The sequence below is a fragment of the Oryzias latipes genome, chromosome 6, assembly GCF_053564925.1.
Source record: "Oryzias latipes strain Hd-rR chromosome 6, Olatipes_Hd-rR_3.1".
In the NCBI taxonomy this organism is placed as follows: Eukaryota; Metazoa; Chordata; class Actinopteri; order Beloniformes; family Adrianichthyidae; genus Oryzias; species Oryzias latipes.
The window spans coordinates 21555509-21577706 of NC_136242.1; the positions used below are offsets into that span (position 1 = coordinate 21555509).

General features: G+C 39.9%; 1 protein-coding gene and 1 long non-coding RNA gene across 3 annotated transcripts; one reads left to right on the forward strand and one right to left on the reverse strand.

Moving 5' to 3' along the window:
* Positions 1–2177: 2177 nt before the first annotated feature.
* Positions 2178–7623, reverse strand: LOC101172898 (uncharacterized). Its single transcript, XR_177396.5, has 2 exons — positions 6181–7623; positions 2178–4133 (listed from the first exon to the last, which is right to left on the reverse strand). It is a non-coding gene; the product is annotated as an uncharacterized LOC101172898 (long non-coding RNA).
* A 178-nt stretch (positions 7624–7801) lies between these two features.
* nr2f2 (nuclear receptor subfamily 2, group F, member 2) lies at positions 7802–14818 on the forward strand. Of its 2 annotated transcripts, none has more exons than XM_004069659.5 (3): positions 7802–9079; positions 9913–10440; positions 12186–14818. In XM_004069659.5, the coding sequence occupies exons 1-3, from the start codon at positions 8629–8631 to the stop codon at positions 12458–12460; spliced, it is 1254 nt and encodes a 417-aa protein (XP_004069707.2). In that variant the 5' UTR covers positions 7802–8628; the 3' UTR covers positions 12461–14818. The 2 variants fall into 2 exon arrangements, with proteins under 2 accessions (XP_004069707.2, XP_004069708.2); XM_004069660.5 differs by having other exon boundaries at positions 7835–9079; positions 9895–10440.
* The last annotated feature ends 7380 nt before the right edge of the window (positions 14819–22198 follow it).

Sequence of the window (22198 nt, forward strand, 5' to 3'; positions counted from 1 at the left end):
TGCATATCACCGCCAAACTGCCTTTTTTCTGCTTCAGAATCCACAGTTAATTGCGTAAACGGAGGGAAAATTACAGAAGTCGAAAAAGGTTATCAGTAAAGCTTAAGCTGCAGTTTGTTTTTGCATAACATCATAATTTTAGTAACCTAAAATATTTAAAAAAAATAACAACAATTTGGATTCAAAAAGTTCTATGTTGCCCTTTCTCACAACCAAATCATCATCTTGTTCCCGTTTTTTTGCTTTTTTCTTGCCTTGTTCTGCAGGGTTACACATGAATGAGGTTTGTTGTAATTTTCCGTTTGAGCCTCTAGAGGTCTCCCCATTCAGCATACAAAACATTGAGATAGGATCACTTTTCTCAAAGTATACACAGATTTATTTAATAGAAATGAAACTCTTTTCCATAATCCTAGCAACTATTACTAGATTTGTTCACCACTTGACTATTCAAGCTCACAACATTTTACTAAGAATTGTAGATTTAATTTGAAACAGCTCTAAAGATATTTATTGGACACATGGAACAGTTTATTTAATTAGTTTCTTATTAAAAAATAAGAATTAAAACTTCGCACAACAGCAAACATATGCATCCACTTTTATCTCTTTTGTTATTCATTTTCTAGTTTGAGTTTTCCGTTTAGCTTGAATCCACATGGATGTACTGTTGTGTCAGCTGTTGCTAAGGAAATCACACTGCTTTCTCATTTGTGCTTTTAAGCACATCTAGGACCTTTCAAGTTGCTATTAGGTTGAGTTTTGTTTGAATCAATATTGTCCAGTGTTTCTAACTCAAACAGAACAAAATCCACTGACAGACCCTGATAGTATTTACAGCTCTGTCAAACTTCATGTGCAGACTGTGATTCTGCTAAACTACTTTGGTCACAAGTGGGTTTAGTGGATACTTGTAACTTGTTTCTGCATTTGATTTGAAAGTTCTGCTTTTTCCTTTGCTGTTTAATTATTTTCTGGTCTGTTCAGTCATGTTATTAAGAGTGTAAATGTGCCACATTCTAACGCTGTGAGTTTATGAAGTATGCCTTCTTTATATCTTTCATATCCAAAAATAAAACATTTGAATTTTCAATCAAATTGTGGAACAAGGTTGTTGTGTTTTGTGGAAAAATGAATTAATGACATATTAATTTTGTTGTGGTTGCAGTTGTAAAAACAGTTGACTTTTGTCTCAAGCTGTTTGTCAAAATACAATCAAATTATAATCTGGTATTGTTTTTTTTCCCCGTTTTTAAGTTAGTTTCACTTTTATCTAATAACCCAAAAATAGCCAAATTGGCTTAGGTAACAGCCATCGTTGGAGTAGACAGAGGGAGCTATCAAGTGTCAGCGCTGGGGTTTTCATTTTGTTACAGTCTAACATGCCAGTCAGAGCTGATACGTACACCTCCTCCTCATGTTCTTACAGCTTTACATTAACCACCACATATCCTTCAGTGATGGAGGAAACTAAAAGCCTTGACTCTAATCTGTGATGCCATCAGGCTTTTAGGTGTACGGTAACCATGGATATTCATGTTCAAGTTACATTCCCCACAGAGAACAGTTTTAACAGTTCACATGATGCAGAAGTATTGGAATATTTAAGCAATCATCAATTGTCCTACATTGGAAAACATCAATAAGAAATTGTTAAATACTAAAAACATATTTACTTAAGTTGAAAATATTGTTTAAGCATGTATCTGTGTCGTGTATCAAAACTGCTTGTGACATTTAAATTAATCATTCTTTGAAACATTCCAACACAATATGAAAATGTGATTCAAGTTTGCTTTAGATTTGAAAGATCTAAAAAGGTTGAAAAATCATGAGCAAAAGTATTTGTCTTGATCAGTTTAAGAAACATTTGACAACATTTGAACTTTCCTTCTTAACTTTCACATATTAGAAGAGAAATTCTTATGTTTGCGTTTTTTTTTACCAGCATAAAGTGTTTGAACTCTTGTCAGTATGTTTATAAAGGAAATTTCCCCCCGAGCTCATCATCACATCCAAAAGCAAACTTGTTCATTATTTTGTTATGGATAAAAAAACCTCCATTTGGATCTTTCTTCATTTCTCTTTCATCAGTCTATAAATAATCTAAATGAAATAGAGCTGAACAACCTCAGATAAAAATACTTCTAATACAAAAAGGTGCGTTCACAAAAACCGGAGATGTAAATAACATTTTATTGGTGATAAAGAAGTGACCTTCTGCAGAGATTTCTGTGAGAAACCACTTTATTGGTCGAGCAGTTATTTTTCTCAAGAGCGTCCTCTTGTTGTGTTCCATCTTGGGCGTGACCGGATTTGATGTAAAATTCTCACAATCTTCTTTGTGCCTACAACAAAGCCCAGAGAGTAAAATCCCATCAATGTCGATCTGTAACCTATGTCATAAACCACATTACAACTAAATATGTTTATGTTACAAGTTGTTGGATTAGGACAAAGAACTGCACTTTGAATATTTAAATCGCACATGCAGAGCCTGGGTTTTATATTCAATATTATTGGCCTACACTTAGAGGCATCCCTTTAAGTTCTGCTCTAACTCCTCATTGTAGATTTTAAGCAACATGCCAAGAGATAAGGAATTTTCACCAAAAAAAGGAGATTTACAATTTTTAAATGAACTTGAAAGATTAATCCTTACTCTAGGGTGTGCAGAGAAAAGCAATCAAGACAGATAATATGTAAAACTTTATTAGACACAGAATTGACAGTGGGGCCCAGTGAACATAAAATAATGTGTAGCTAGCTAGTTTAGCTGAAATTCCAACTCATAAGTGGCCAATTTACTGCAAGAAATCTGTGCTACAGCATCATAAGTATAGACACGTTTTTTATGAAAATGTACAAACATGCATTTGAACAAGAAAAGAATTAAGAAAAATAAAAATAAATCTAATCTACTTGAGTTAGATACTGTAACAAATTGGTCAAATTAAAGCTAATTTAATGTGTGTCTACTATGTCTGATTAGAATTGAGATTCTAGAAAATAAACCGCACAATTTAACGCTAAATAAAAGGTATAAGCTCAAGTTAAACTTCTAAATACTTCTGTGGACATTTAACATATCCCCTGGTGCTACCACATTACACCTTAAATTACAGTAATCCAATCCTCTGTCTGCGGTCTGTGGGGCCACATGTCTGGCTTAGACCTGAATGCTGCCACAGCTTTCTCACTTGTCATCTCCAAAACCTTGTCACTTCAGGAGCATAAAAAAAAGGAGTCTGTGGCGAGTCGACGGCCCACTCTCCTCTTTTTAAAGAGAAAAGAGGGGACTCAAAGAGACACGTAAGTGCTCAGTCCAACCGCAGTTTAGCACTGATGGTCACCATGCAGCTCCACCGGGACAGATGGGATTTAAGCTGCTGCGCCGAAGGGTGCTTCAGCTGTAGTTTCTGGGGGTTAGAGAGCACTTATCACACAATTCCTCCATACAGACTTTTCAAGCGAGTCCTCAGAGTTAAACCATTGACCCCGTGGCCACCGCTGTTACAATGCTGCTGCCTGAAGTAATCGCCATGCATGCACTATTGATGCAGTCTTTAGCAGCCAAAACAAGGCTCTGTTTACACCACTCATCTTCCTATCTGCAGTTTTGATCACTTCAGACCCGCCAGCAATGATTTAAACAATAAACATTTCCATATACATCAGGAGCACACTGGCAGTTAGCCTACAGAGCGATCATTGAGACAAATTGATTCCTATCTGTTGAAACTGGCATTATGATCTGTCATTCACAAATTGACCATGGTTATCTATCTGGAATCGTTCCCTTTTTAGATAGCAGCCCTTGAGGCAGGCAGGCGGACATACAGGCAGGTAGAAAGTGGAGAAATCACTGCATTTTAATGTTTTAAATGGAAATTCTGCTGCCTCTTAACCTTTTGAAACCTTACTTTTTTTCATAAGATGTTCTGTAAATGAAGCAAAACACACACGCAGACACTTAAACCCGTTTTCTTAACACACAACCAATGTAACAGCGTCAGCATGAGACAAGAGCAACAACCTTTACTGGAGTGTTAAAGGCTGCTGATTGCTATTATGCAATGTTGCAGATAAAAATGCCATGGCATATTGGGTCCAGTCGCCATCAATGGGGTGATCTGTATCAAGCAGGAAGAAACTATTAGTGCGTGGAAAAGAGGTTTGATGCACACGGAAAGCTGAAAACGAAAAAAAGAAAAAAAACATCACTTTTAATTTTTTTTTGGAACACACTTCTCTGCTTTTTATATATATATTTTAAATTACATCAGCTGTAAAAAGGGTCCACATTTATAACTTCAGATTTGAATTTTTCGTGCTTTAAGTAGTTTTTATTCTAAATCCACAGTTTTCTAATTTAATCAGACTCTTGAAGTTGATTAGCCAGGTTAACCTTTGCTCCTGAAAGGGTTAATCAGGCCGGGAACAGGAAGACCTCCAGGTCAGTGTCCTATATCTGCATAGTGGATTTGGAGAAGGCGCAGATAAGATTGGTCATTTTATTTATTTCTTCAGTGCATTTTATTGTATTCACTTTATTGCAGTGTGACAATAGAGGTGAGTCGTCGGAAGGACAGTCATTTTTTTCTAAAGATTTAAGATACAAATTTGCCAGATACTAAACTCTGCTCTTTAAGGCGCCACGAAGAGCGCGCAAATTTAACTCATGGAAGTGAAAGTTAAATTTTCTTTCTTTGCAAACCCGTAAATCTAAACTATCTACCTCCCTATCGATTAATTTAACCGCAGTCACTCCAATCAGCACATCTCTACTCCTGCCTCTCAGTGCGCTTTGTTTTACCAACAATAATAAAGCGATTTAGTCCTTTCTCCCAGCCGGAGCATGAGAAATCGTTAAAGAGCCAGCTATTTGTGTGTGATCAGTAAATATTTAGTGCAGGCGACATCCTTTGTCTACCCTTAATCGATTCTGGTCCCGTTGGGCAGTGTTTATTGTTGTGTGCGCGCGGGCTCGCTGTGCGTAAAGCGCTTTTTATCCTCCGCTTGAAGGGAGAAGAGCGCAAGGAGGAAACTTTGGGAATGTCGGGGGCAAATGACAGGAGGTGGATTGTGACGGGCTGGAAACGTGTGGAGGTGGTGGGGGTGTATTGTTAAAAAAAAAAGTTTAGGTTGATTTTTAAGGTGTTTAACACAAATCCTTACATGTACAACTTAATTAAAATACTGTTACATCCGGAAAGAATCATAATTATATCAATAATAATAATAGTAATGTTTTCCCCACAGGCTCCCGTAACATTCTAAATATTTTGTATCGTAAATATTATTTTTATTATTTTCCCACTTCCAACTCGATTTAAAGCACTCATATATTCCTGATAGGCGTACTCTAATATTACCACCTCGCCCGCCACACGAAAAGACAGGTGTCTGTCCTAACTGCAACCCCCTCCCCCTCCCTCCCCTCTCAATAGCTCACACAAAGCAGCGGCGTACGAGCGCGCTTTGGCTACATTACTGTAGGAGAGAAAAGGCGCACGGGGGGAACTCTTGCCTGCAGAAAAAAGCCCAGTCCGCCACTCATTTCCTAGACGCAGACAAATGACTTTCTGCTCGGACCAAGCCTCATATTTCTAATAGCTCGCTCATCAACACATGACGTGAAGCAGTTTGTTCGTTTCGGGCTCTGCAAAGTTTTTGCATGACCATCAGACATTGCAGTTTTCCAAATAAACATCGTGGGTTTTTTGTGTTTGCTCCCGTCTATCGGAGAGGAAGCTTTGCCAGTTTCAATCAGAGAGCACTCTTCACATAAAGAGAAGACTAAATATATTCTGAATAAGAGAGAAGATGCATCCCGCTGCGGACGAATCTGCATCATATTCATTTGGTAGGTTTGTATGCTATAAGAATAAAGACTCCTGTCTATTAAATGATTTAATGGATTAGTATTGTGCAGTTTTTCTTTGTTTGTTTGTTTTTACTTAATCCAATAAGTGTTAGATTTTACGCATAAACATACCCGGACTTGTTCGCGTTCTTTACGCACCGCATTGTGCTTTAGACGCTTTTAGATCCGTTTGCAGCAGAAAATATTACATTTAAATGAAAGGCTGTGCGGTCGTTTTTAACTATTTTAATATTTAATATAAATATAAGCAATAAAATGCTGCTAAAATGGCACAATATGATTTAAATACTTACTTCTCGATTTAAAAAGTGGCTCCTCGGTGAGTCGTATCATCTCGGAGAATTTATTTACAGACTCCTCTTGTTCACGGGATCTGTAAATAAAGGCGACAAAATAGTCATGCAGACAAATATAATCGGCGAATTTGTTTTAGAACAAAGACGTGATTGTTCTAAATGCGCCCCAGGGACTGACTGGAGAGGCAAAAAGTAAATCCAACTTTGGCAACTCGCAAAGCTTTGCTGTCCAAGTCATGTAAAACAGAATTTAAACAAACATCATTTTTAAGTGCTGCTCATTAGTTTGGTCGATGAGAGAGACGAGACTGAAGCTGTTTCCTTGTCGGACGGCTGCTCTAAATTGAATCTGGTTGGACGCGTAAAATTCGTGCGCTAGGGGGCGCCCATATACTGTAATAGATCCTGAGACAATGCATGCAGCTGCTGCAGGTCCTCTCTGCTGGCTAACACACTGACCAGGCTGTAAGTTTATCTCTGTGACTCTGAAGTTGTACCTGCTGTTTGAGCTTGATAGCTTCCAGCTGTGGCCAAGCAAAACAGTTTGACTGAATTTGCAAGAATAAAAATTATTATTATGATTATTTTGCTCCTGAACAAAAACTATTGTTTTAAGGGGTGCTCTGCTTTGTTTGTCATCAATTTAAACTAAGTCTTTATTTCTGGGGAGCATCTGACAGCTCAGAAAAGACCTACTTTAATGTGTGTGTGCTTTAGTTTTTTTCTTGAATGTGAGAAGCTTGGCCTTTGACCTGAAGTGACATTTTAATTGCATATTGTGTTTGAACTTCTAACTTCTAATGTTTATCTTTAAACATCCAAGTTTTGATGGCAGAGAATATGACTTTTGTTTAATTATCGTTGTATTTTATTTAATTTGTACGTTTTTTTGTGTGTGTTTTTTTTGTTCTGCGGGATGTGCTTGCAAGTCGGTTATCACTATTTTTACTCCGAGTTCTTTTCCACAAGAGGTCCAGAGTGTGAAGAATGTATCGCAGTGCAATTTGAAGCACTTTGAGTCAACCTCTGCACTGAAAAATACAAAGACTAAATTATTGTGGTTGTGTTTTTCTCTGTAAGAGAAACCTATAAAGCATATTTTAGGTTTATTTGTCCCCAAAAATAAAACATAAAAACAAATATGTTGATTTATTTGCAAGGAAAGAAATATGCTGATTTATTTGCAAGGACTTTAAAAATGAAATGTATATTTTTTTCTTTTATGAGAAGCCTTCTGAATGGATCAGAAAAACTGTTCATCCACACAAGGTTGATCTGTGTCAAGAGGGCAGCTCTGGAGGTTTGAGCCTATTATGAACTTATTGCTATAGGATTTATCATCGCGAAATGAGGCAGATATTATTGCTCATGTAATAACCAAAGCCTACCAGTCCACTTTTCTGTATATTTTTTCCAGTCTGGGCGATCTAAAATGAATCCAGAACACGTCTCTTTTTAGGACCAAGCGGCCCTCTCGACCTCCATGCTGGCTCTGGCAAGGTACCAAGTAGCACAAGTGCCGACTAGCCAATGGGGTTCAGGGGGAGGTCCTTGAGCTCTGACCAGTCAAACACACTCTCCTTCCTTATATGGCAGCTGATCTCCATGGTAACGTGTGCTAAGTTGCAGCAGTCGTGTCAAAGTTCACTATATAGAGAGCTCAGTGAGCTGATCAGAGAGAAAGCATTCTGCCAGCCCGGCTCCTACCAATCGCAAATCACTTCCTAACCTCCGCCTTTTTAACATATTTGATCACTTTGATTCTGCACTCCTTTTCCTATTATTTTTCAGTGCACGGAGGAGGTTTGTAGGTTGCGATCTTTTGAGGTTTTTTTTTCTTTTTTGTGGTGCGTCCCGCTTTGGAGGAGAAGAGTTTGTCCTCATATCTTCCAAGCTCTGAAAACATTGGCTTCATCTATCTGCGCGCTTTCTGGCGCAAGGAGATAATTGAAGAAGACGCAGTTCCCTTTTTTCTTCTGTTTTTCACCCAGTTTTTTTCTTTCCTGCAAGAATTGTGCTGGAACTTCATAGTAGCTGCTACAGCGCCGATTGTTTCATGCTGCTGCGGGAGTGGTCTCACCAGCCAGCCTGCTCCATCACCCAGTCCATGCTACCTCGGTTGAGTCTTTTGTTTTTTAATATTTAACCTACCTTTCCTCGTTGCTTGCTGTGCTGGATGGCTGACTGTAAGCGCCCCTGGACTTGGCCTTTAAGCGCAAGGCAGCGACTCAGCTCGCCAACGCATCAGTTCTGAAAACGTGCCTCGTCTCCACCAGCTTCACAGTTTCGGCATTTTCGGGAGATTCACGGTGGATTCAACGTTGGAGAGAGCTGACGTTTTGTGTGCACGCCTGACAGACACAGTTTTGCCGCATTTCCTTGACACCTCATCCACCGCGACACCAAAACGGCAGACAAAAAGTTTCTTTACGTTGACTGATAGATATGGCAATGGTAGTGTGGAGAGGCTCACAGGACGATGTGGCTGACCCCCAAGGCACCCTTTCCTCGCAAACCCAAGGAGGACTATCCCTTCCGACCCCCCAGCCGGGCCAGTTGAATCTGACAGGCTCCCAGGTCGCCCCTCCGACCCCTCAGACTCCGGTCCAGGGACCTCCGAACAACACGCAGCCCACGCCGACGAACCAGACGACGCAGCAGTCGGAGAAACAGCCGCAGCACATCGAGTGCGTGGTGTGCGGGGATAAATCCAGCGGCAAACACTATGGCCAGTTTACCTGCGAGGGCTGCAAAAGCTTCTTCAAACGGAGCGTACGACGGAACCTCACTTACACATGCCGTGCCAACCGGAATTGTCCAATCGACCAGCACCACCGCAATCAGTGTCAGTACTGCCGCCTCAAAAAATGCCTTAAAGTCGGCATGAGACGGGAAGGTATTGGGACTTTTTTTGTTTCCCCCCCTTATCCATGTGTGTGTGTTTTTGTGCGTTGATGTAGCTTTCCAGACGCTTATTGTGTCCCTGCCCCCCATCTCCCGCCTCCCTCAGTTCGTTCTCTCCCGACTGTTCCCTTCAAGGGTGTGCGTCAGGAGCGTGCAATGGAGCCGCTCTGTTGTGGTTGAGACGGGGCTGACCGGATCTGCCTTTTTAGCGTTGCGTTACGATGTTGGCGCAAAGAACACCAAATCCTGATCCTAGAGGGAGGAAAATCCCATGTCAATCAGACCATGAGGGAAAAATAAATGCACACAATATAATAATTATTATTATTTTTGCGCTCCGATGTCGAGTGTCGAATTAACAGATCGCGTATGATGTGGAGGCTTCCTCCCCCTCCACGCGTCCATTGAAATGTGGATGCAAAATCTGCGCATTAAGGCAGGAAATAATTCAAGTAGTTGCTCCAAAATACGACTACAATGTATGGTAAGCTATATGAACTGCTAAGTAGGTTAAGGGTTAAACGTGTGAGGTCTCCCTTGTCCTCTTTGTGTTCCTTCAGCTCATGATGTATAAGATAAACTAAGAAATGTGTTTAAAATCTAACTAATTCCTTTTTTTAGCTGCATTTGTCAATAATTATTGAGACGCTTTTGATTTTTCAGTTTATGTTTGTGTGTACGTGTGTGTGTGTGTGTAACCCTTTTTCTTTTCACAGGAGCCACAGCTCTGCTTTGCATTTTCTCCAAAGTTGTTCATATAATTGATGATCAGAGTGATTTGTAGAATTCAGGCTTCAATATCTGTAGTTTCTCTTTTTACTGCAGCCGTGCAAAGGGGACGGGTGCCACCCACACAGCCACACCACGGCCAGTTCGCCTTGACAAATGGAGACCCACTCCACTGCCATTCCTACTTATCCGGATATATCTCTCTTCTGCTGAGAGCGGAGCCCTACCCAACGTCCCGCTATGGCAGTCAGTGCATGCAGCCCAACAACATCATGGGCATCGAGAACATTTGTGAACTTGCAGCCAGGATGCTCTTCAGCGCTGTGGAGTGGGCCAGGAATATTCCCTTCTTCCCAGACCTTCAGATCACTGACCAGGTGGCTCTGCTGAGGTTGACGTGGAGTGAGTTATTTGTGCTCAACGCTGCGCAGTGCTCCATGCCCCTGCATGTGGCTCCCCTCCTGGCGGCGGCTGGCCTTCACGCCTCCCCCATGTCCGCGGACAGAGTGGTGGCCTTTATGGACCACATTAGGATCTTCCAAGAACAAGTGGAGAAGCTCAAAGCTTTGCACGTTGACTCCGCTGAATATAGCTGCTTGAAGGCAATTGTGCTCTTCACCACAGGTAAGAAAACTGGCCTCCAGAGGTGTGAATGTCACTAACCTGCACACTGACATTAGGCGAATCAATGCTGACCTAAATATTTGCAGGCTCGAGGGTGTTGCTTGCAGATAAACATCCACTAGATGTGCACATAAGCAGCTTCCTTAGCAATAAGCGTTTGGATAAGACCTATAGGCTGCAAAAATGTACAATAAATTGATTAATCAATTTATTTATCTGATACATGAATGCACCACGGCCATAGAGGATGCGTTTCAATTAAAATGACCACAAAGCAGATTACACAAGTCGTACATTACAGGCAAAATAAAAGTAAAGATACCGATAAGGATCCAACAACTGCAAAAAAATATTAATTAACCCGCAGATTATTTCTACAGTAGAATTTCCATTCCAGCTTCCATTTATCATCGTGTGTGTACCCCACGTCTAGTTTGTGAGGAATGACAGATATAAATGATGTCAGACTGCGGGGGGGAGGGGTGCCGGGGAAAAAAACAGACAAGCCTAATGTCCCGTTTGCGCACAGTTAAAGCAAAGCGCAGGTTTTGACGCTCTCTTGTCATTTCGGGGCACACACGTGAGGCAAAAAGCCACGCGCTTACTGTAACTGCAAATATGTCAATGTCGAGCAGTATTGTGTGATCCTGCGCAGTGAAGGGAATAGGGAGATTGGAGTGATGTGTGTGTGTGTGTTTGGGGGGGGGGGGGGGGGGGTGTCTTTAATTTTTATTTGCAGAATTACCCTTTGCGCATTGTAGAGCTGAATGCGCCTCTGGACGCGATGCAGGACCGCATTAAAGGGAGAAAATGATCATAATAATTTGTGTGGAAGAGTGTTTTTCAAAAAACGTCAAAAGCGCGTCCTCCTCATAAAAAAACTACGTTTTAAACAATTTAATGTTATGTTTAGACTTTCCTTTTTGGCTTGCTGGGTTTCTCCCACACCTGAATCCCACAGACTTGATGTTGGACATTGAACGAGACGTCTTGGGTTCTATGTTGGTTCGCTCCACGTCGTGCGTAAACTTTTACAAACTTGACCAGTGTATTTGGCGCTTTGACGCACGCGCAGCAGCAAAAGCAGCAGATAAATGTTTTAGAGAGCCTGATGTTGCAATGTGTCAGCAGCTCCGTAGGCCCACTTTTTGTGCTAAAATCTAAGCTCACTAAAGGTCAGTAGGTCTCCCTGTCTTTCCCCCCTCTCCCGCCCCCTCCTGCCCCTCCCGCTCTGCCTCCAACTGAGAAAGAAAGGCCGGTCTGAAATGCAGGTTTCAACCATGAAAACACTTAATTATTTAGTCCTTTTTTAATTTCTTACAAACATAGAAAATGTTTCTTATAATTGCAAGGGTATTATCGCGGCGAATAGCGAAAAGGAAAATGTTTTTTTTTATATTAAAACTTTTTTAAATCTTTAAATAAGAAAATCATCATCCATTATGTCTACTTTCTGTTTTCTCTAAATATATGTTTTTTTATTTAATTTAATTTAATTTCCTATGGGTGTGTTTGATGTGTCTAATCATTTATTAAATATGTATGTCTTACTACACATAAAAATAAGAACATCTCAATGCTTTAAAAATATTGATATATAAAACTAAAACAGTACAATAAAATAAAATTGTTTCTATATGTCAGGTTATCTGTTTTCGATGTGGTGAATTCCCACAGTGGGAAAAAAAAACTCCTGCTGAGAGAAACACTTTATTAATGTTTATTTGCTTTCCCCCCCCTCTCAGATGCTTGTGGCCTCTCAGATGTGGCCCATGTGGAAAGTTTGCAAGAGAAGTCCCAGTGCGCCCTGGAGGAATATGTCCGGAGCCAGTATCCCAACCAGCCAACACGGTTTGGGAAGTTGTTACTCCGCTTGCCTTCCCTTCGCACAGTCTCTTCCTCGGTCATAGAACAATTATTTTTCGTCCGATTGGTAGGTAAAACCCCAATTGAAACTCTCATCAGGGATATGTTGCTTTCGGGGAGCAGTTTTAACTGGCCTTACATGTCAATTCAGTAAACCAAGAAGGACAAACAAAAGGTGGGGCTGAGGTGGGAGGGAGGGGAGGGGGGGGCTGCGAGACTACAATGATTATAGCTGCTTTTGTGGAAGGAAGAAATGAAAAAAAAAAAGAAAAGAAAAAAAACTAACCGGCTGTTAAACGGGGCTGGCTTTCATGAAGAAAGACATTGACGTAAAATGACTGTGAATTCCCCCTCACCCAACCCCCCCCCCCCCCCCCACTCCGAAAAAATAAGTCAAATTGAGACATCCTCGGAACTTTCAAAAATGGCAAATACAAGCTCCCAGTGTTCACGCAGAACAACCTGCTCTGATCCATTTTTATAACAAAAGGACAAAACGAGCATAAAAAATAAGAAAAAATACAAAAAAGGGATTTTTTGATCCTTGTGAGGAAATTTTAAGTATTAAGTGCATTTAAAATGGAACATTTGGGTATGAAAGAAAAAAACAGAGAAAGGGAAACTACAAAAGTACACTTTCTTTTCTCAAATGACTTGTCCTGTGTTAATGTATAGCTGTGTTTTGTACTTTCTTTTTTTCTTTTCTTTCTCCTTTCTGGTTACAAACCGGCCTATGTGATTTCTGTAGTACAGGTGATGTTATTTTTTAAGACAATGTTTTATTTTGAAAAGGTGAAGTAATGTTTAAAAAAAAATTCTAAAAAGAATTAAAACCACAGCAATAGGAGAATATAGGCTCATGATCTAATAGGCTTAATGCTGCAAGCGCACTTATATTTTAGAAGACCATCTGGGGGCAAGAAGGGAGGTGTTTTTTGGAGTTCATGTCCAACTTTATGACCCAGCGAACATTTTTAGCTTTTAATTGTGGAAATGGCTTTTTTTACCCCCAACAGAAAACCACAGAATTTACTTCAAAATTTAGAAATTATGACCTGGATTCTCACAAACTTGTTGGGTTGACAAAACTCTAAATATCAGGCAGAAATGATCTGAATTTGGTATATAGACGCCAGCGGTTAGGGATGTATTAGAGACAGGTCGTTCCGTTACACTCAGATTCAGGTGGTTTGCAGAGGTTCAACCTGCACCGACAGCATCTGTTAAAAATTTTTTTTAAAAAGTTGGAGAGGTCAAGGGGTCATAAAAGTTTGAAGTCCAGCCAGTATTATTAAAGTTTCCCTGAAATGTCACCCTTTATCCACTACAAGCATTAAGTGCCTGACAAGCATAATGTGATTTCTTATCAAAACGCTGTTAAAGTAGGACTTCAAGATTTATTTTGTGGGGCGGGTGGGTTGGGAGGGGGGCACAATTAGACTCCAGTCTTGTATTTCACTTGAAAAACCCTGATTAGAAGCAGTATTCTTGTAAATATAGGTCAGTACATTTCAATGAGTTTTTCTTTATACAAAGTATATGTGATTAAGAAAAAAAATCTGTGGTTGCCATTTCTTTTCCTTGGTAATACGTCTTCAAAATTGAGTGGCAGACTTAGCTAGTAGCACTGAAAGTTATGTTTTTAATGTATATACATATTACTACAAATGTTTTTGTTTCCATGTATATTTAGACTGTGAATGCATGGCCACAGGTCACTAACCTATTTTACCTTTGATATATAAATGTAAATGTTTTCTCTCTCTTTCTCTTTTTTTTTTTTGACTGTATAGATATTCTCTGTGCATTCAGTACAAACCAGCCCTTGTATTTAAAGAAGCAGAAAAGGAAAAAAAGAAAGAAAGAAACAGCATTGATTATTAGGCAACAGACTTAAACAGGGTGAGCAGGTTTTTGGTAAACAAAAAAAACAACAAAAAAAAAACAACAAAAAAAAAACAACCAAAAAAACAAAACAAAAGGAGCTGATATTTTAACTTCAGTGTTGTTGCTCCTTTTTTGGTCTGGTTTGACAGGTGCCGTGGTGCGCGTGAGAGGCTGTGTGAAAGTGTGTGTGTGAGAGTGTGTGTGTCTGGAAGCTAGCATTTTGTTCTTGTTTGGAGGCGCTCCTTCAACACACACGCAAACAGCATGTTGTGGTTGAATCAAAAAGGGATCACTGATTGAACACTGATGTTTGGCTGTTCGTGGCCACAAATGGACCAGAGAATGATACATGATTGTAATTATGAACAGTTTAAACTGACCCACGTTTTTATATAAATATATAAAAATATATGACTGCAGGGTATTGATATCGTATAGATACTTTTTTTATGATTATGATCATTATTACCATTATTATTATTATTAATTGCAAGTGATATATGTGAGTGTGTGTGAAAGTTTATAGTTGAACACATTTCTTGTTTGTTTGTGTTAGCTTATTGTAAACAAGCATTCTGCTGTAAATTTGTTCTTGGTATTAAATTATAATTTATGAATTTGACAACACCAGCTTTTCATGGCTTTTCTTTACTTCCCAAACGTGTGTATAAAGTGAGTGCGTGCATGTGTGTGTGTGTGTGTGTGTGGTCGGTTTCAGAGGGGGGAACTGAAGTCAATTTGCTGTTGCAGGATGTTGCCCTTTTGCCCTGTGAAAGTGATTAATGAATTACAAAATAATTAATCAATCAGGAAACTGGCCGCTCGACGCCTTCATTTTTTATCTTTTTTTATTTTGCTGCAAGGCGCTGGTATTTCCCATGAAAATTGCGGTCCTTAATTCAGGTCTTGGGGCGTCAGTTTTCTGTGTTTGAGGCTGCAGAAATAGGATAGCATTTGTAATGAGGCGCAGCGCCATGCAGACAATAACATTTCATTGGACTCCTCACCCAAAATTGCAGGAAATACCCAAGTTTTGCGTTTTTACGCACATAGAAAAACAGACCGGATCACCAAAAAGAAAAAAAAAGATAAGACCTAATTAAAAAATAATAATAATTTAAGTTATGTCTAATTTCTCCGCTTTTTATAAAGTATCACTCATTCACAGACTTCCCATCAAAGTGCTTCAACTCTGCCAGTAAACTGGCTCATTTGATGCTTAGTTCATCAACTTTTGGGCCGTTTCTGCCACGTGCGCACGAGCGCAGTTTATGGTTTTGTTCTTGCTGATAATGATGAAGGCTGTGGTTCTGATGCGTTGCGGACACCCAGTTATCCATGGCTGCCCATTGGAAACGGCGGCGCTCTACAGAACACCCCCAAAAAGCGCGCAGATCCCACTGCACCCTTCCACCTCATAAGTGGACAAAACATAACATTGCCCGGAGCTCTGGATCACGAGGAAAGCCTCACATTGGATCTCAAGGGGGTGTGGGGTGATGTCCACACTCAACGGGCTGATTTCAGTTGACAGGCAGTGATTTATATCCCGAGCTCCACCATTTGTGCGCCTGTCCACCTTCCACAGAAAGATGCAACATGCTGCAACGCCACTCCTGGTCACGTCTGCGCGACTGCAAGAGCTCCTGACACTTGAGCTGTTACGCAGATAATCCTTAAAAGACAAAGTAAAGCAAATAAAAGCTGCAGGCTGCGTACTCCTGCTGAGATTTACACACCCGAGCTGAAAAATTATTTAGAGCTCAAGGGCTATTAGAGCTATTTGATTAATAGTTTATGGATATGGTTTGCAGTCTCGTTTACAAGAGAAGACACAGGCACGCCTGCGCGGTTACGCGACAAATATGCGCAATTAATCTCACCTGTCCTATACTACGATCACAAATTAGCACCAAAAGCGCGCGAATTATTGGATTCAGAGTTTGGAAAACAAAAAAAAGACCTGTGGCTTATTTTCAAAGCGAGTCAAACGCCTACAGTGTGGGCCACCCGTTCCCGATGACATAAAACAGACTGAAGAAGATTCAAGAAATAAAAGGAAAATTTAAATGTACCCTAAAATAAATGTTGCGCTTTTTTCCAGAGTTCGCGCTTTTTTTAAATAAAATATATTTTTTTTATTTTATGACTTTACAGTGCTCTTCTTAATCCCTCTTTTGAAATCCACGAATTCTCACTCAATCCCCCTCTCATCCATCCTGCTCATAAATGTGAGAAAATTGTGCCATCTACCCGCAGTCCCCGGAACTGTAGCTTCCCAAGACCTCAGAGACCTCAGCTCAATTTTGTCTCAAAAGCGGGCGGCCTCTGCGCACGCAGGCGCCTCCTCACTCGACGACAGCAGCTGCCGACTGCTATTAGGCTGCAACTTTACAAGTAATGTGTGTTTTAAGCACCTGTCATCCACTCTGGATCTCACTGCGTCTGTGTGTGAATAGGGAGGAAGAGCAGAGACGCGCATGATCAGAACAAGCAGGGATTTAAGGAATCTATTCAGGGGGTCTGGGTAAAAAAATAAAATAACACAAAGGAACAAGTTAGGATACGTTTTTCCTTAAATGATCCGCATCAAATAGGACCTAAAGCAATTATTTAGAAAGGTGTATTTAAAAAAAACATACTTTGTTGTAATTTTGGGGGATCTGTTTTTATCTGAACGCTAGAGATCTTCTTTTTTTAACCTGTTTGTCCAAACCGCCTCCTTTTATCAAGTTTTCATTTGTGGGCAGCAGGGAAGAGAGATGGAGAAATGGAGAGAAAGCGCAGAGAGAAGGGCCCCTCGACACCAACATGACAAAGTTCATTTAGAAAAAAGGGGAGAAAGAAAAAAAAAACATGCGCGCGCACGCACAATGCCAGACTTTCAAAAGGGGCGCGGCGCTTTGTGGCGATTTAAATAGGGGAGATAAAGACAATTGCAGCTGATGGAGGGTGTGAATCTAGCCTCTTCCATGTTGAATTTCCCCCCATTTTGAGAGGGCGACTGAAGTTTTCTCGCGACGTAGATCCCCATGGGTATCAGATGAAATAAAAAGTCTGAATTTACGGACAAAAGGGGCAAACTTTATGTTTTATCTTAAATTTGTCGACCAGAGAGGAGAAAACCCAGGCGAGGGCTAATCCACTGGAATGATTAAGGGACCGCAAACACCCTGCTTAATAATGGACATCCCCCCTGCAGCATCTCAAAACCCCGAAGCATTACTTCATCAGGACTACTTCATAGGTATTAATCGATATGGGCCCACATCTTGTATTGATCTGCTACTTGGGGTACAGAGATCCTTTATTAAGATCCCCATTAGGTGCACCGCAGTGGTTGTCAGCGCAGGGGTCGCAGCTTTGGCGCTGAAGCAGGAGCGCGAACGTTTAACTACAACCTTTCGTCCGCTTTTGCGCGCGGAATTTGCGCACCTGCTTCCAGGTGTGACGAAGAATGAAGAAGAGGAGGATGTTAGCGCAGGGGGACATCAGCTGACTCGGACAACAAATGTCACATGAGTTGTTCAAATAAGAGTTAACAGTTTAATCAATGGGGCATTAACTGGACGGCCGGTCTGCCATGTATCGGTTGTCAAAGCTCTATACCCGTCGGATGTTTCCTCTTTAAAGGGGTTGTGAGCGTGGCAGCGAGCGCGTTACTTTTATTCCCTTATTTTTCTAAAGTTGAAACTTTCAGCCCTAACTTGAAAAAAAGAAAAAGAAAAAAAAAATTCAAACTGTGGAATTAATCTCCGACTGAAGGTGCTTTAACAATAAAACTCACGCTCCGCGCGCGCCACACTTGTCCAGTCATCATCATTATCTCCGTCACCATTATGGCTGCTATTACAATCATCATTTCCGCCATCAACACAATGATCAACAACAGCCCACACACAAAAATCAGGTGAAAAAACCCCACATCGTTTGAATGTAATTGATGCAAAATGTTCGCACTGAAAACCTTTAAATCAGTTCCATGAAGAAGTTTTTACCAGTTTCCTTTTTTTTTTTTTTGGAAAATCAATAAAGTGTATAAACGTCACAGTTTTACGCATTGAATGGCTATATTTAAAATAAGATTACAAATTTGGCCATATATATGACCAAAACAGAACACAACATTAAAAAAAATGTCTTGCATGCTCGAGTGCGAGTATTTTGGGACTTTCTGCGCATGTGTGGGCTCTTTCGCCTTCATTTCCAGGCTTCTGGACCTTTTTACTTTTGTCAAGAACACCCCGTACAGATATTCAGAATGCCCGCCTGGATAGATTTGTCACGTTTTTTGTGGCTTGATGAGTTTTCTTCTTTTTCTTATTCGTTTTATTTAGTTATATTTGAAACTATGTGCAGCAGATGAGCAGATATGAACCGGGAAGCTGAAATCCTGGATAAGCGTCTACAAATGTAGAATACATCCTGGAAATGTGCAACTAGAAACCAATCGAGCCTCTCAAGAGAAATGAAATTATTTCTTTGATTTGTGAGGAGCGCCTTTTTTATCTCCCTCCTCGGACCGGCGGCATCCCGGGACCTCACTTTGGGAGCCACTGGTGCCCGTACGTATATGTCGGACTGTGATCATTTTGTTGAACCAGATTACAGTGAAGTGACAGCAATTCTCAAATTGCCGAGGAGAGGACCCCCCCCCCCCTTCCCCCATCTCTCCATCTCTCTCTCTGTCGTGCATCTCTCTCTTTGTGAGTGACCCCCGCAGGTCCCGGGACTCCCCGCGCTAATGAACGGCTATAACACGTATAGGCCTGTAACTGGTGGCCGCCAAAAGACAGCAGCATGCGGGCTGCTGTCATGGCTGGCTCTGCACACAGAATTCGGTCAACCTTATAAAAGGACAAATCTTCATGGAGGGTCTCCGCAGAATTCAAGAGAAAAAAAATAGAGGAAAAGAAATACCGCTTGCCACAGCGAGATGGCGCTGTTCTGCACCTTTCAGCTTTCACTCCAGCCCCTGCGCTGCTTCTGCTTTTTGTTTCCTCGTTTTGTTCACTTTCTGCAAAGTAATGTAATAAAAAATGTTTTTTTTTTCCAATTTCCTAAACTTTAACTCACAAAATATACTGTGTTTTTTATTTTGACTTAAGAAATGAATTTGAAAAAAAAAAAAAACGAATTTGTTAATAAATATTTGAATAATATTAAGGGGTTTTATTGTTTAGAAATAAATAAATAAAAGCACTTATGGAGTGAGTTGCACCTCCTGGCTTTATAAAATTTAAAAAGCAAAGCCTAATGTTTAGGTTCTATTTCCTAATCTTGACATATTTTCTTTATTATCAGTGATTTATTTCATTTTTTTTAACCAAGCTCTTGTTGGTAATGTACTGAATATTTGAAATAGTAAATTCACCTGACAGTTCATAGCCTATTTACTTCTAAAAAATATATTTTTTATCTGTTTTTCGACTGGTCTGACCTGTTTCCTGACACTTTCATCATTCATTTTTATGTTTTTAATTTTGTTCAGTTATTATCACTGTTTGTCACAGAAAGAAATGCTGCGTTTGTTTGCTTACATACATTTTCATGTGTTTTTGTTTTCTTTTCCTGATGGGATATTGCTGGTTCTGTCGGCTGGAGGTAAGAGTGCCACCGGGCACGGTCGACAGACCACGGTGCTGCATTTCATCACTACTTTTATTTCCCATTATGCAGATTCTCTTTTGAACTGATATAAATAAAAATTAATATGTTATCTATTGAAAATGTTATTGTTAATTGTTATTTTGCACAGAATGCAGTTTAACAAGAACCATCATTCATTTCTTACAATGTGTGATTTCTTTTACAGTATTTTAGGCCTTAAAAATAGGAGCAAATCATCAGTTCGATTTACAAAAATGTAATGTGTAATTTTATTCTTTTTAAGCGAAAATTCAATTTTATTTCAAAGATTGAATATTTATTGTTCTTTCTCTTGGTGAAAAAGGATGAATTGCGAACTCTTGCATTGAAGATGTCATTTCTCCTCCATTAAAAAATAGCAGCACATAAGCAAATATTGTCAATGTTTGATTTTGATTATCAATATCATTATTTTGCAGCAAACAAATAAATCTGCTTTGAACTGTTTGGAAGCGTTTCATAACGCCTCCGTTTGGGATGTTCTGGATTTAGTGATCAATCTCCCTGGAGCATTTGCCACTCCTCCGAACTTTCTAACTATATGTAAACAAGTTGTCATTTCAGGAATAATCTTCTTTATTTTTTTAATGTAATAAAAATTCAATCTCCCCAGCTCAGATTAGACCTCTTTTTCTTTCTTTCTTTTTTTTTTTTTACTTTCCTCCACTCTTTTTGGTTTCTTGTCATCGGTGGGGCTGGACTTTGGTGGACAATAATGCGGCAATTGTTGATGCTTTGTGACCCATAAAATTTGAGGGTGGCTATTCTGGCTTTGGTATGTAATTATGCAAAACACTTTGCATAAAGACTTGCCATCCGATCTAATGATAGAGTCTGCGGTCTCATTTCCAGCGAGGGAGGCACCAGCAAGCTCTGCTCTCCGAGGGACGGTGGAAAAAAAAAAGCTGCCATAATAAAACCAAGACAAGTGCACATAAGAACATATGCTTTTGTTCAGGTAATTTTGTTTTGATGTGGATGTGTAGGATCGAACATAATAGAACAGTGTGTTTAGATGAAACTGCTACTTACAGCATGGTTTTCTTTGTATTCAGTTGCGTAAAAACGGTTCCAACTCATTTTTTTTCCCTATGTGGTAAATTTTATTTTTGGACTTCATTTGACTTGATTCCACAGGTTCAATTTGTAATATATTTAAAAATCAACCTATTTAGTTTGGTTTTTAGTAGATAAAAATCGTGTTATTGTTTAATAAATGTGTCAAAACCGAAAAAGGAATCCGATTGTTTTATTGCTGCTATGAAACGCGGCCTTTTTTTCATATTTTGGTGTGCAGCATGTGGGATTGTCTGTGTGTATGCACATAATAAACACTTGTGCTGTCTGACAGAGGTGTGAATCTGAGAGCTTTTCTACCAAATGAAGTGCCAGCAGACAGTGAAATAAAGAGATCTGCAGCTGTCAGGGGTCAGTCAGGTAGAGATTGCTTCTGGAGATCTTTTGAAAAAAATCACACGTTTGAAGGCTTAGTGCTTTGCTGTCTTCGCATTTCAAGCTCAGATCAGTGGAATCAGAAGGAGGGGAGAAAAAAAGGGACAACATGGGCTGGTGGATTGTGATGTCGGGATGGACGCGGGGAGAGTGCCTCTTTTTTTTTTTTTTTTTTTTTTTTTCGGAAAGCAGGAGACAAGTCTTTTTACCTGATCCTTCAGGGAAAAGGAGAACCCAAGTGTTTAGTTCTAGCAGTGAAACGCGAGTCACACACTTAAAGCAACAGGGGCTCTAATGTTTGGGTGTGTGAAAGGAATTTAATGTAGAGAAAAAAAACGCGCCTCTAATTTGCTGCGCTTCTCCACAGAGGAAAGCAACTCTGAACTCTGAAGTGTTTCATGACTCTCGGTTTGCTGCAGTCACACAAGCTTTATAGTTCAAACACGCAGCACTCAGGAGTAAATCTGCCACTGTTTTGACACGAAGCAACCAAATCAATTCAATAAAAGTCCGACTCTTCTTTAATTATTGTTTATACCTAATTTCTCATTTTGTCGTCAGCTTTTGCTGCGCTTTTGAGCTGCCAGGCCCTTTTTAAAAAAATATATTTGAATCTCTTCAAGCAGTTAAGATCCTTTTTTTATTTTTTGTCATAAAAATGATTTTAAAGGAACAATGGACACCATCCGCAAATAACGCGCAATTGAAGGGGGAAAAACGAAGGGTAAGTCATAGTTTTTTAGGTGATTCCAAAAAGGGACAAAAAAGATGGAAAACAAAAATTTAGTCACACATTTTGCATCAAAACCCAGAGGAAGAAACGGTTAAATCATTTGGGAAAGTCTGTTTTTCTTTACATACATTTACCCCTTTAACACCGAAATAAATATAAATAAACTTCAAG

What these genes read in the sequence shown, in the direction of transcription:
- nr2f2 (XM_004069660.5), top strand. Translation starts at nt 8,629, where the DNA reads ATGGCAATGGTAGTGTGGAGAGGCTCACAGGACGATGTGGCTGACCCC. An exon ending in AGTCGGCATGAGACGGGAAG is followed by an intron (nt 9,080 to 9,894) that starts GTATTGGGACTT and finishes CAATATCTGTAG; the next exon opens with TTTCTCTTTTTACTGCAGCC. An exon ending in AATTGTGCTCTTCACCACAG is followed by an intron (nt 10,441 to 12,185) that starts GTAAGAAAACTG and finishes CCCCCCTCTCAG; the next exon opens with ATGCTTGTGGCCTCTCAGAT.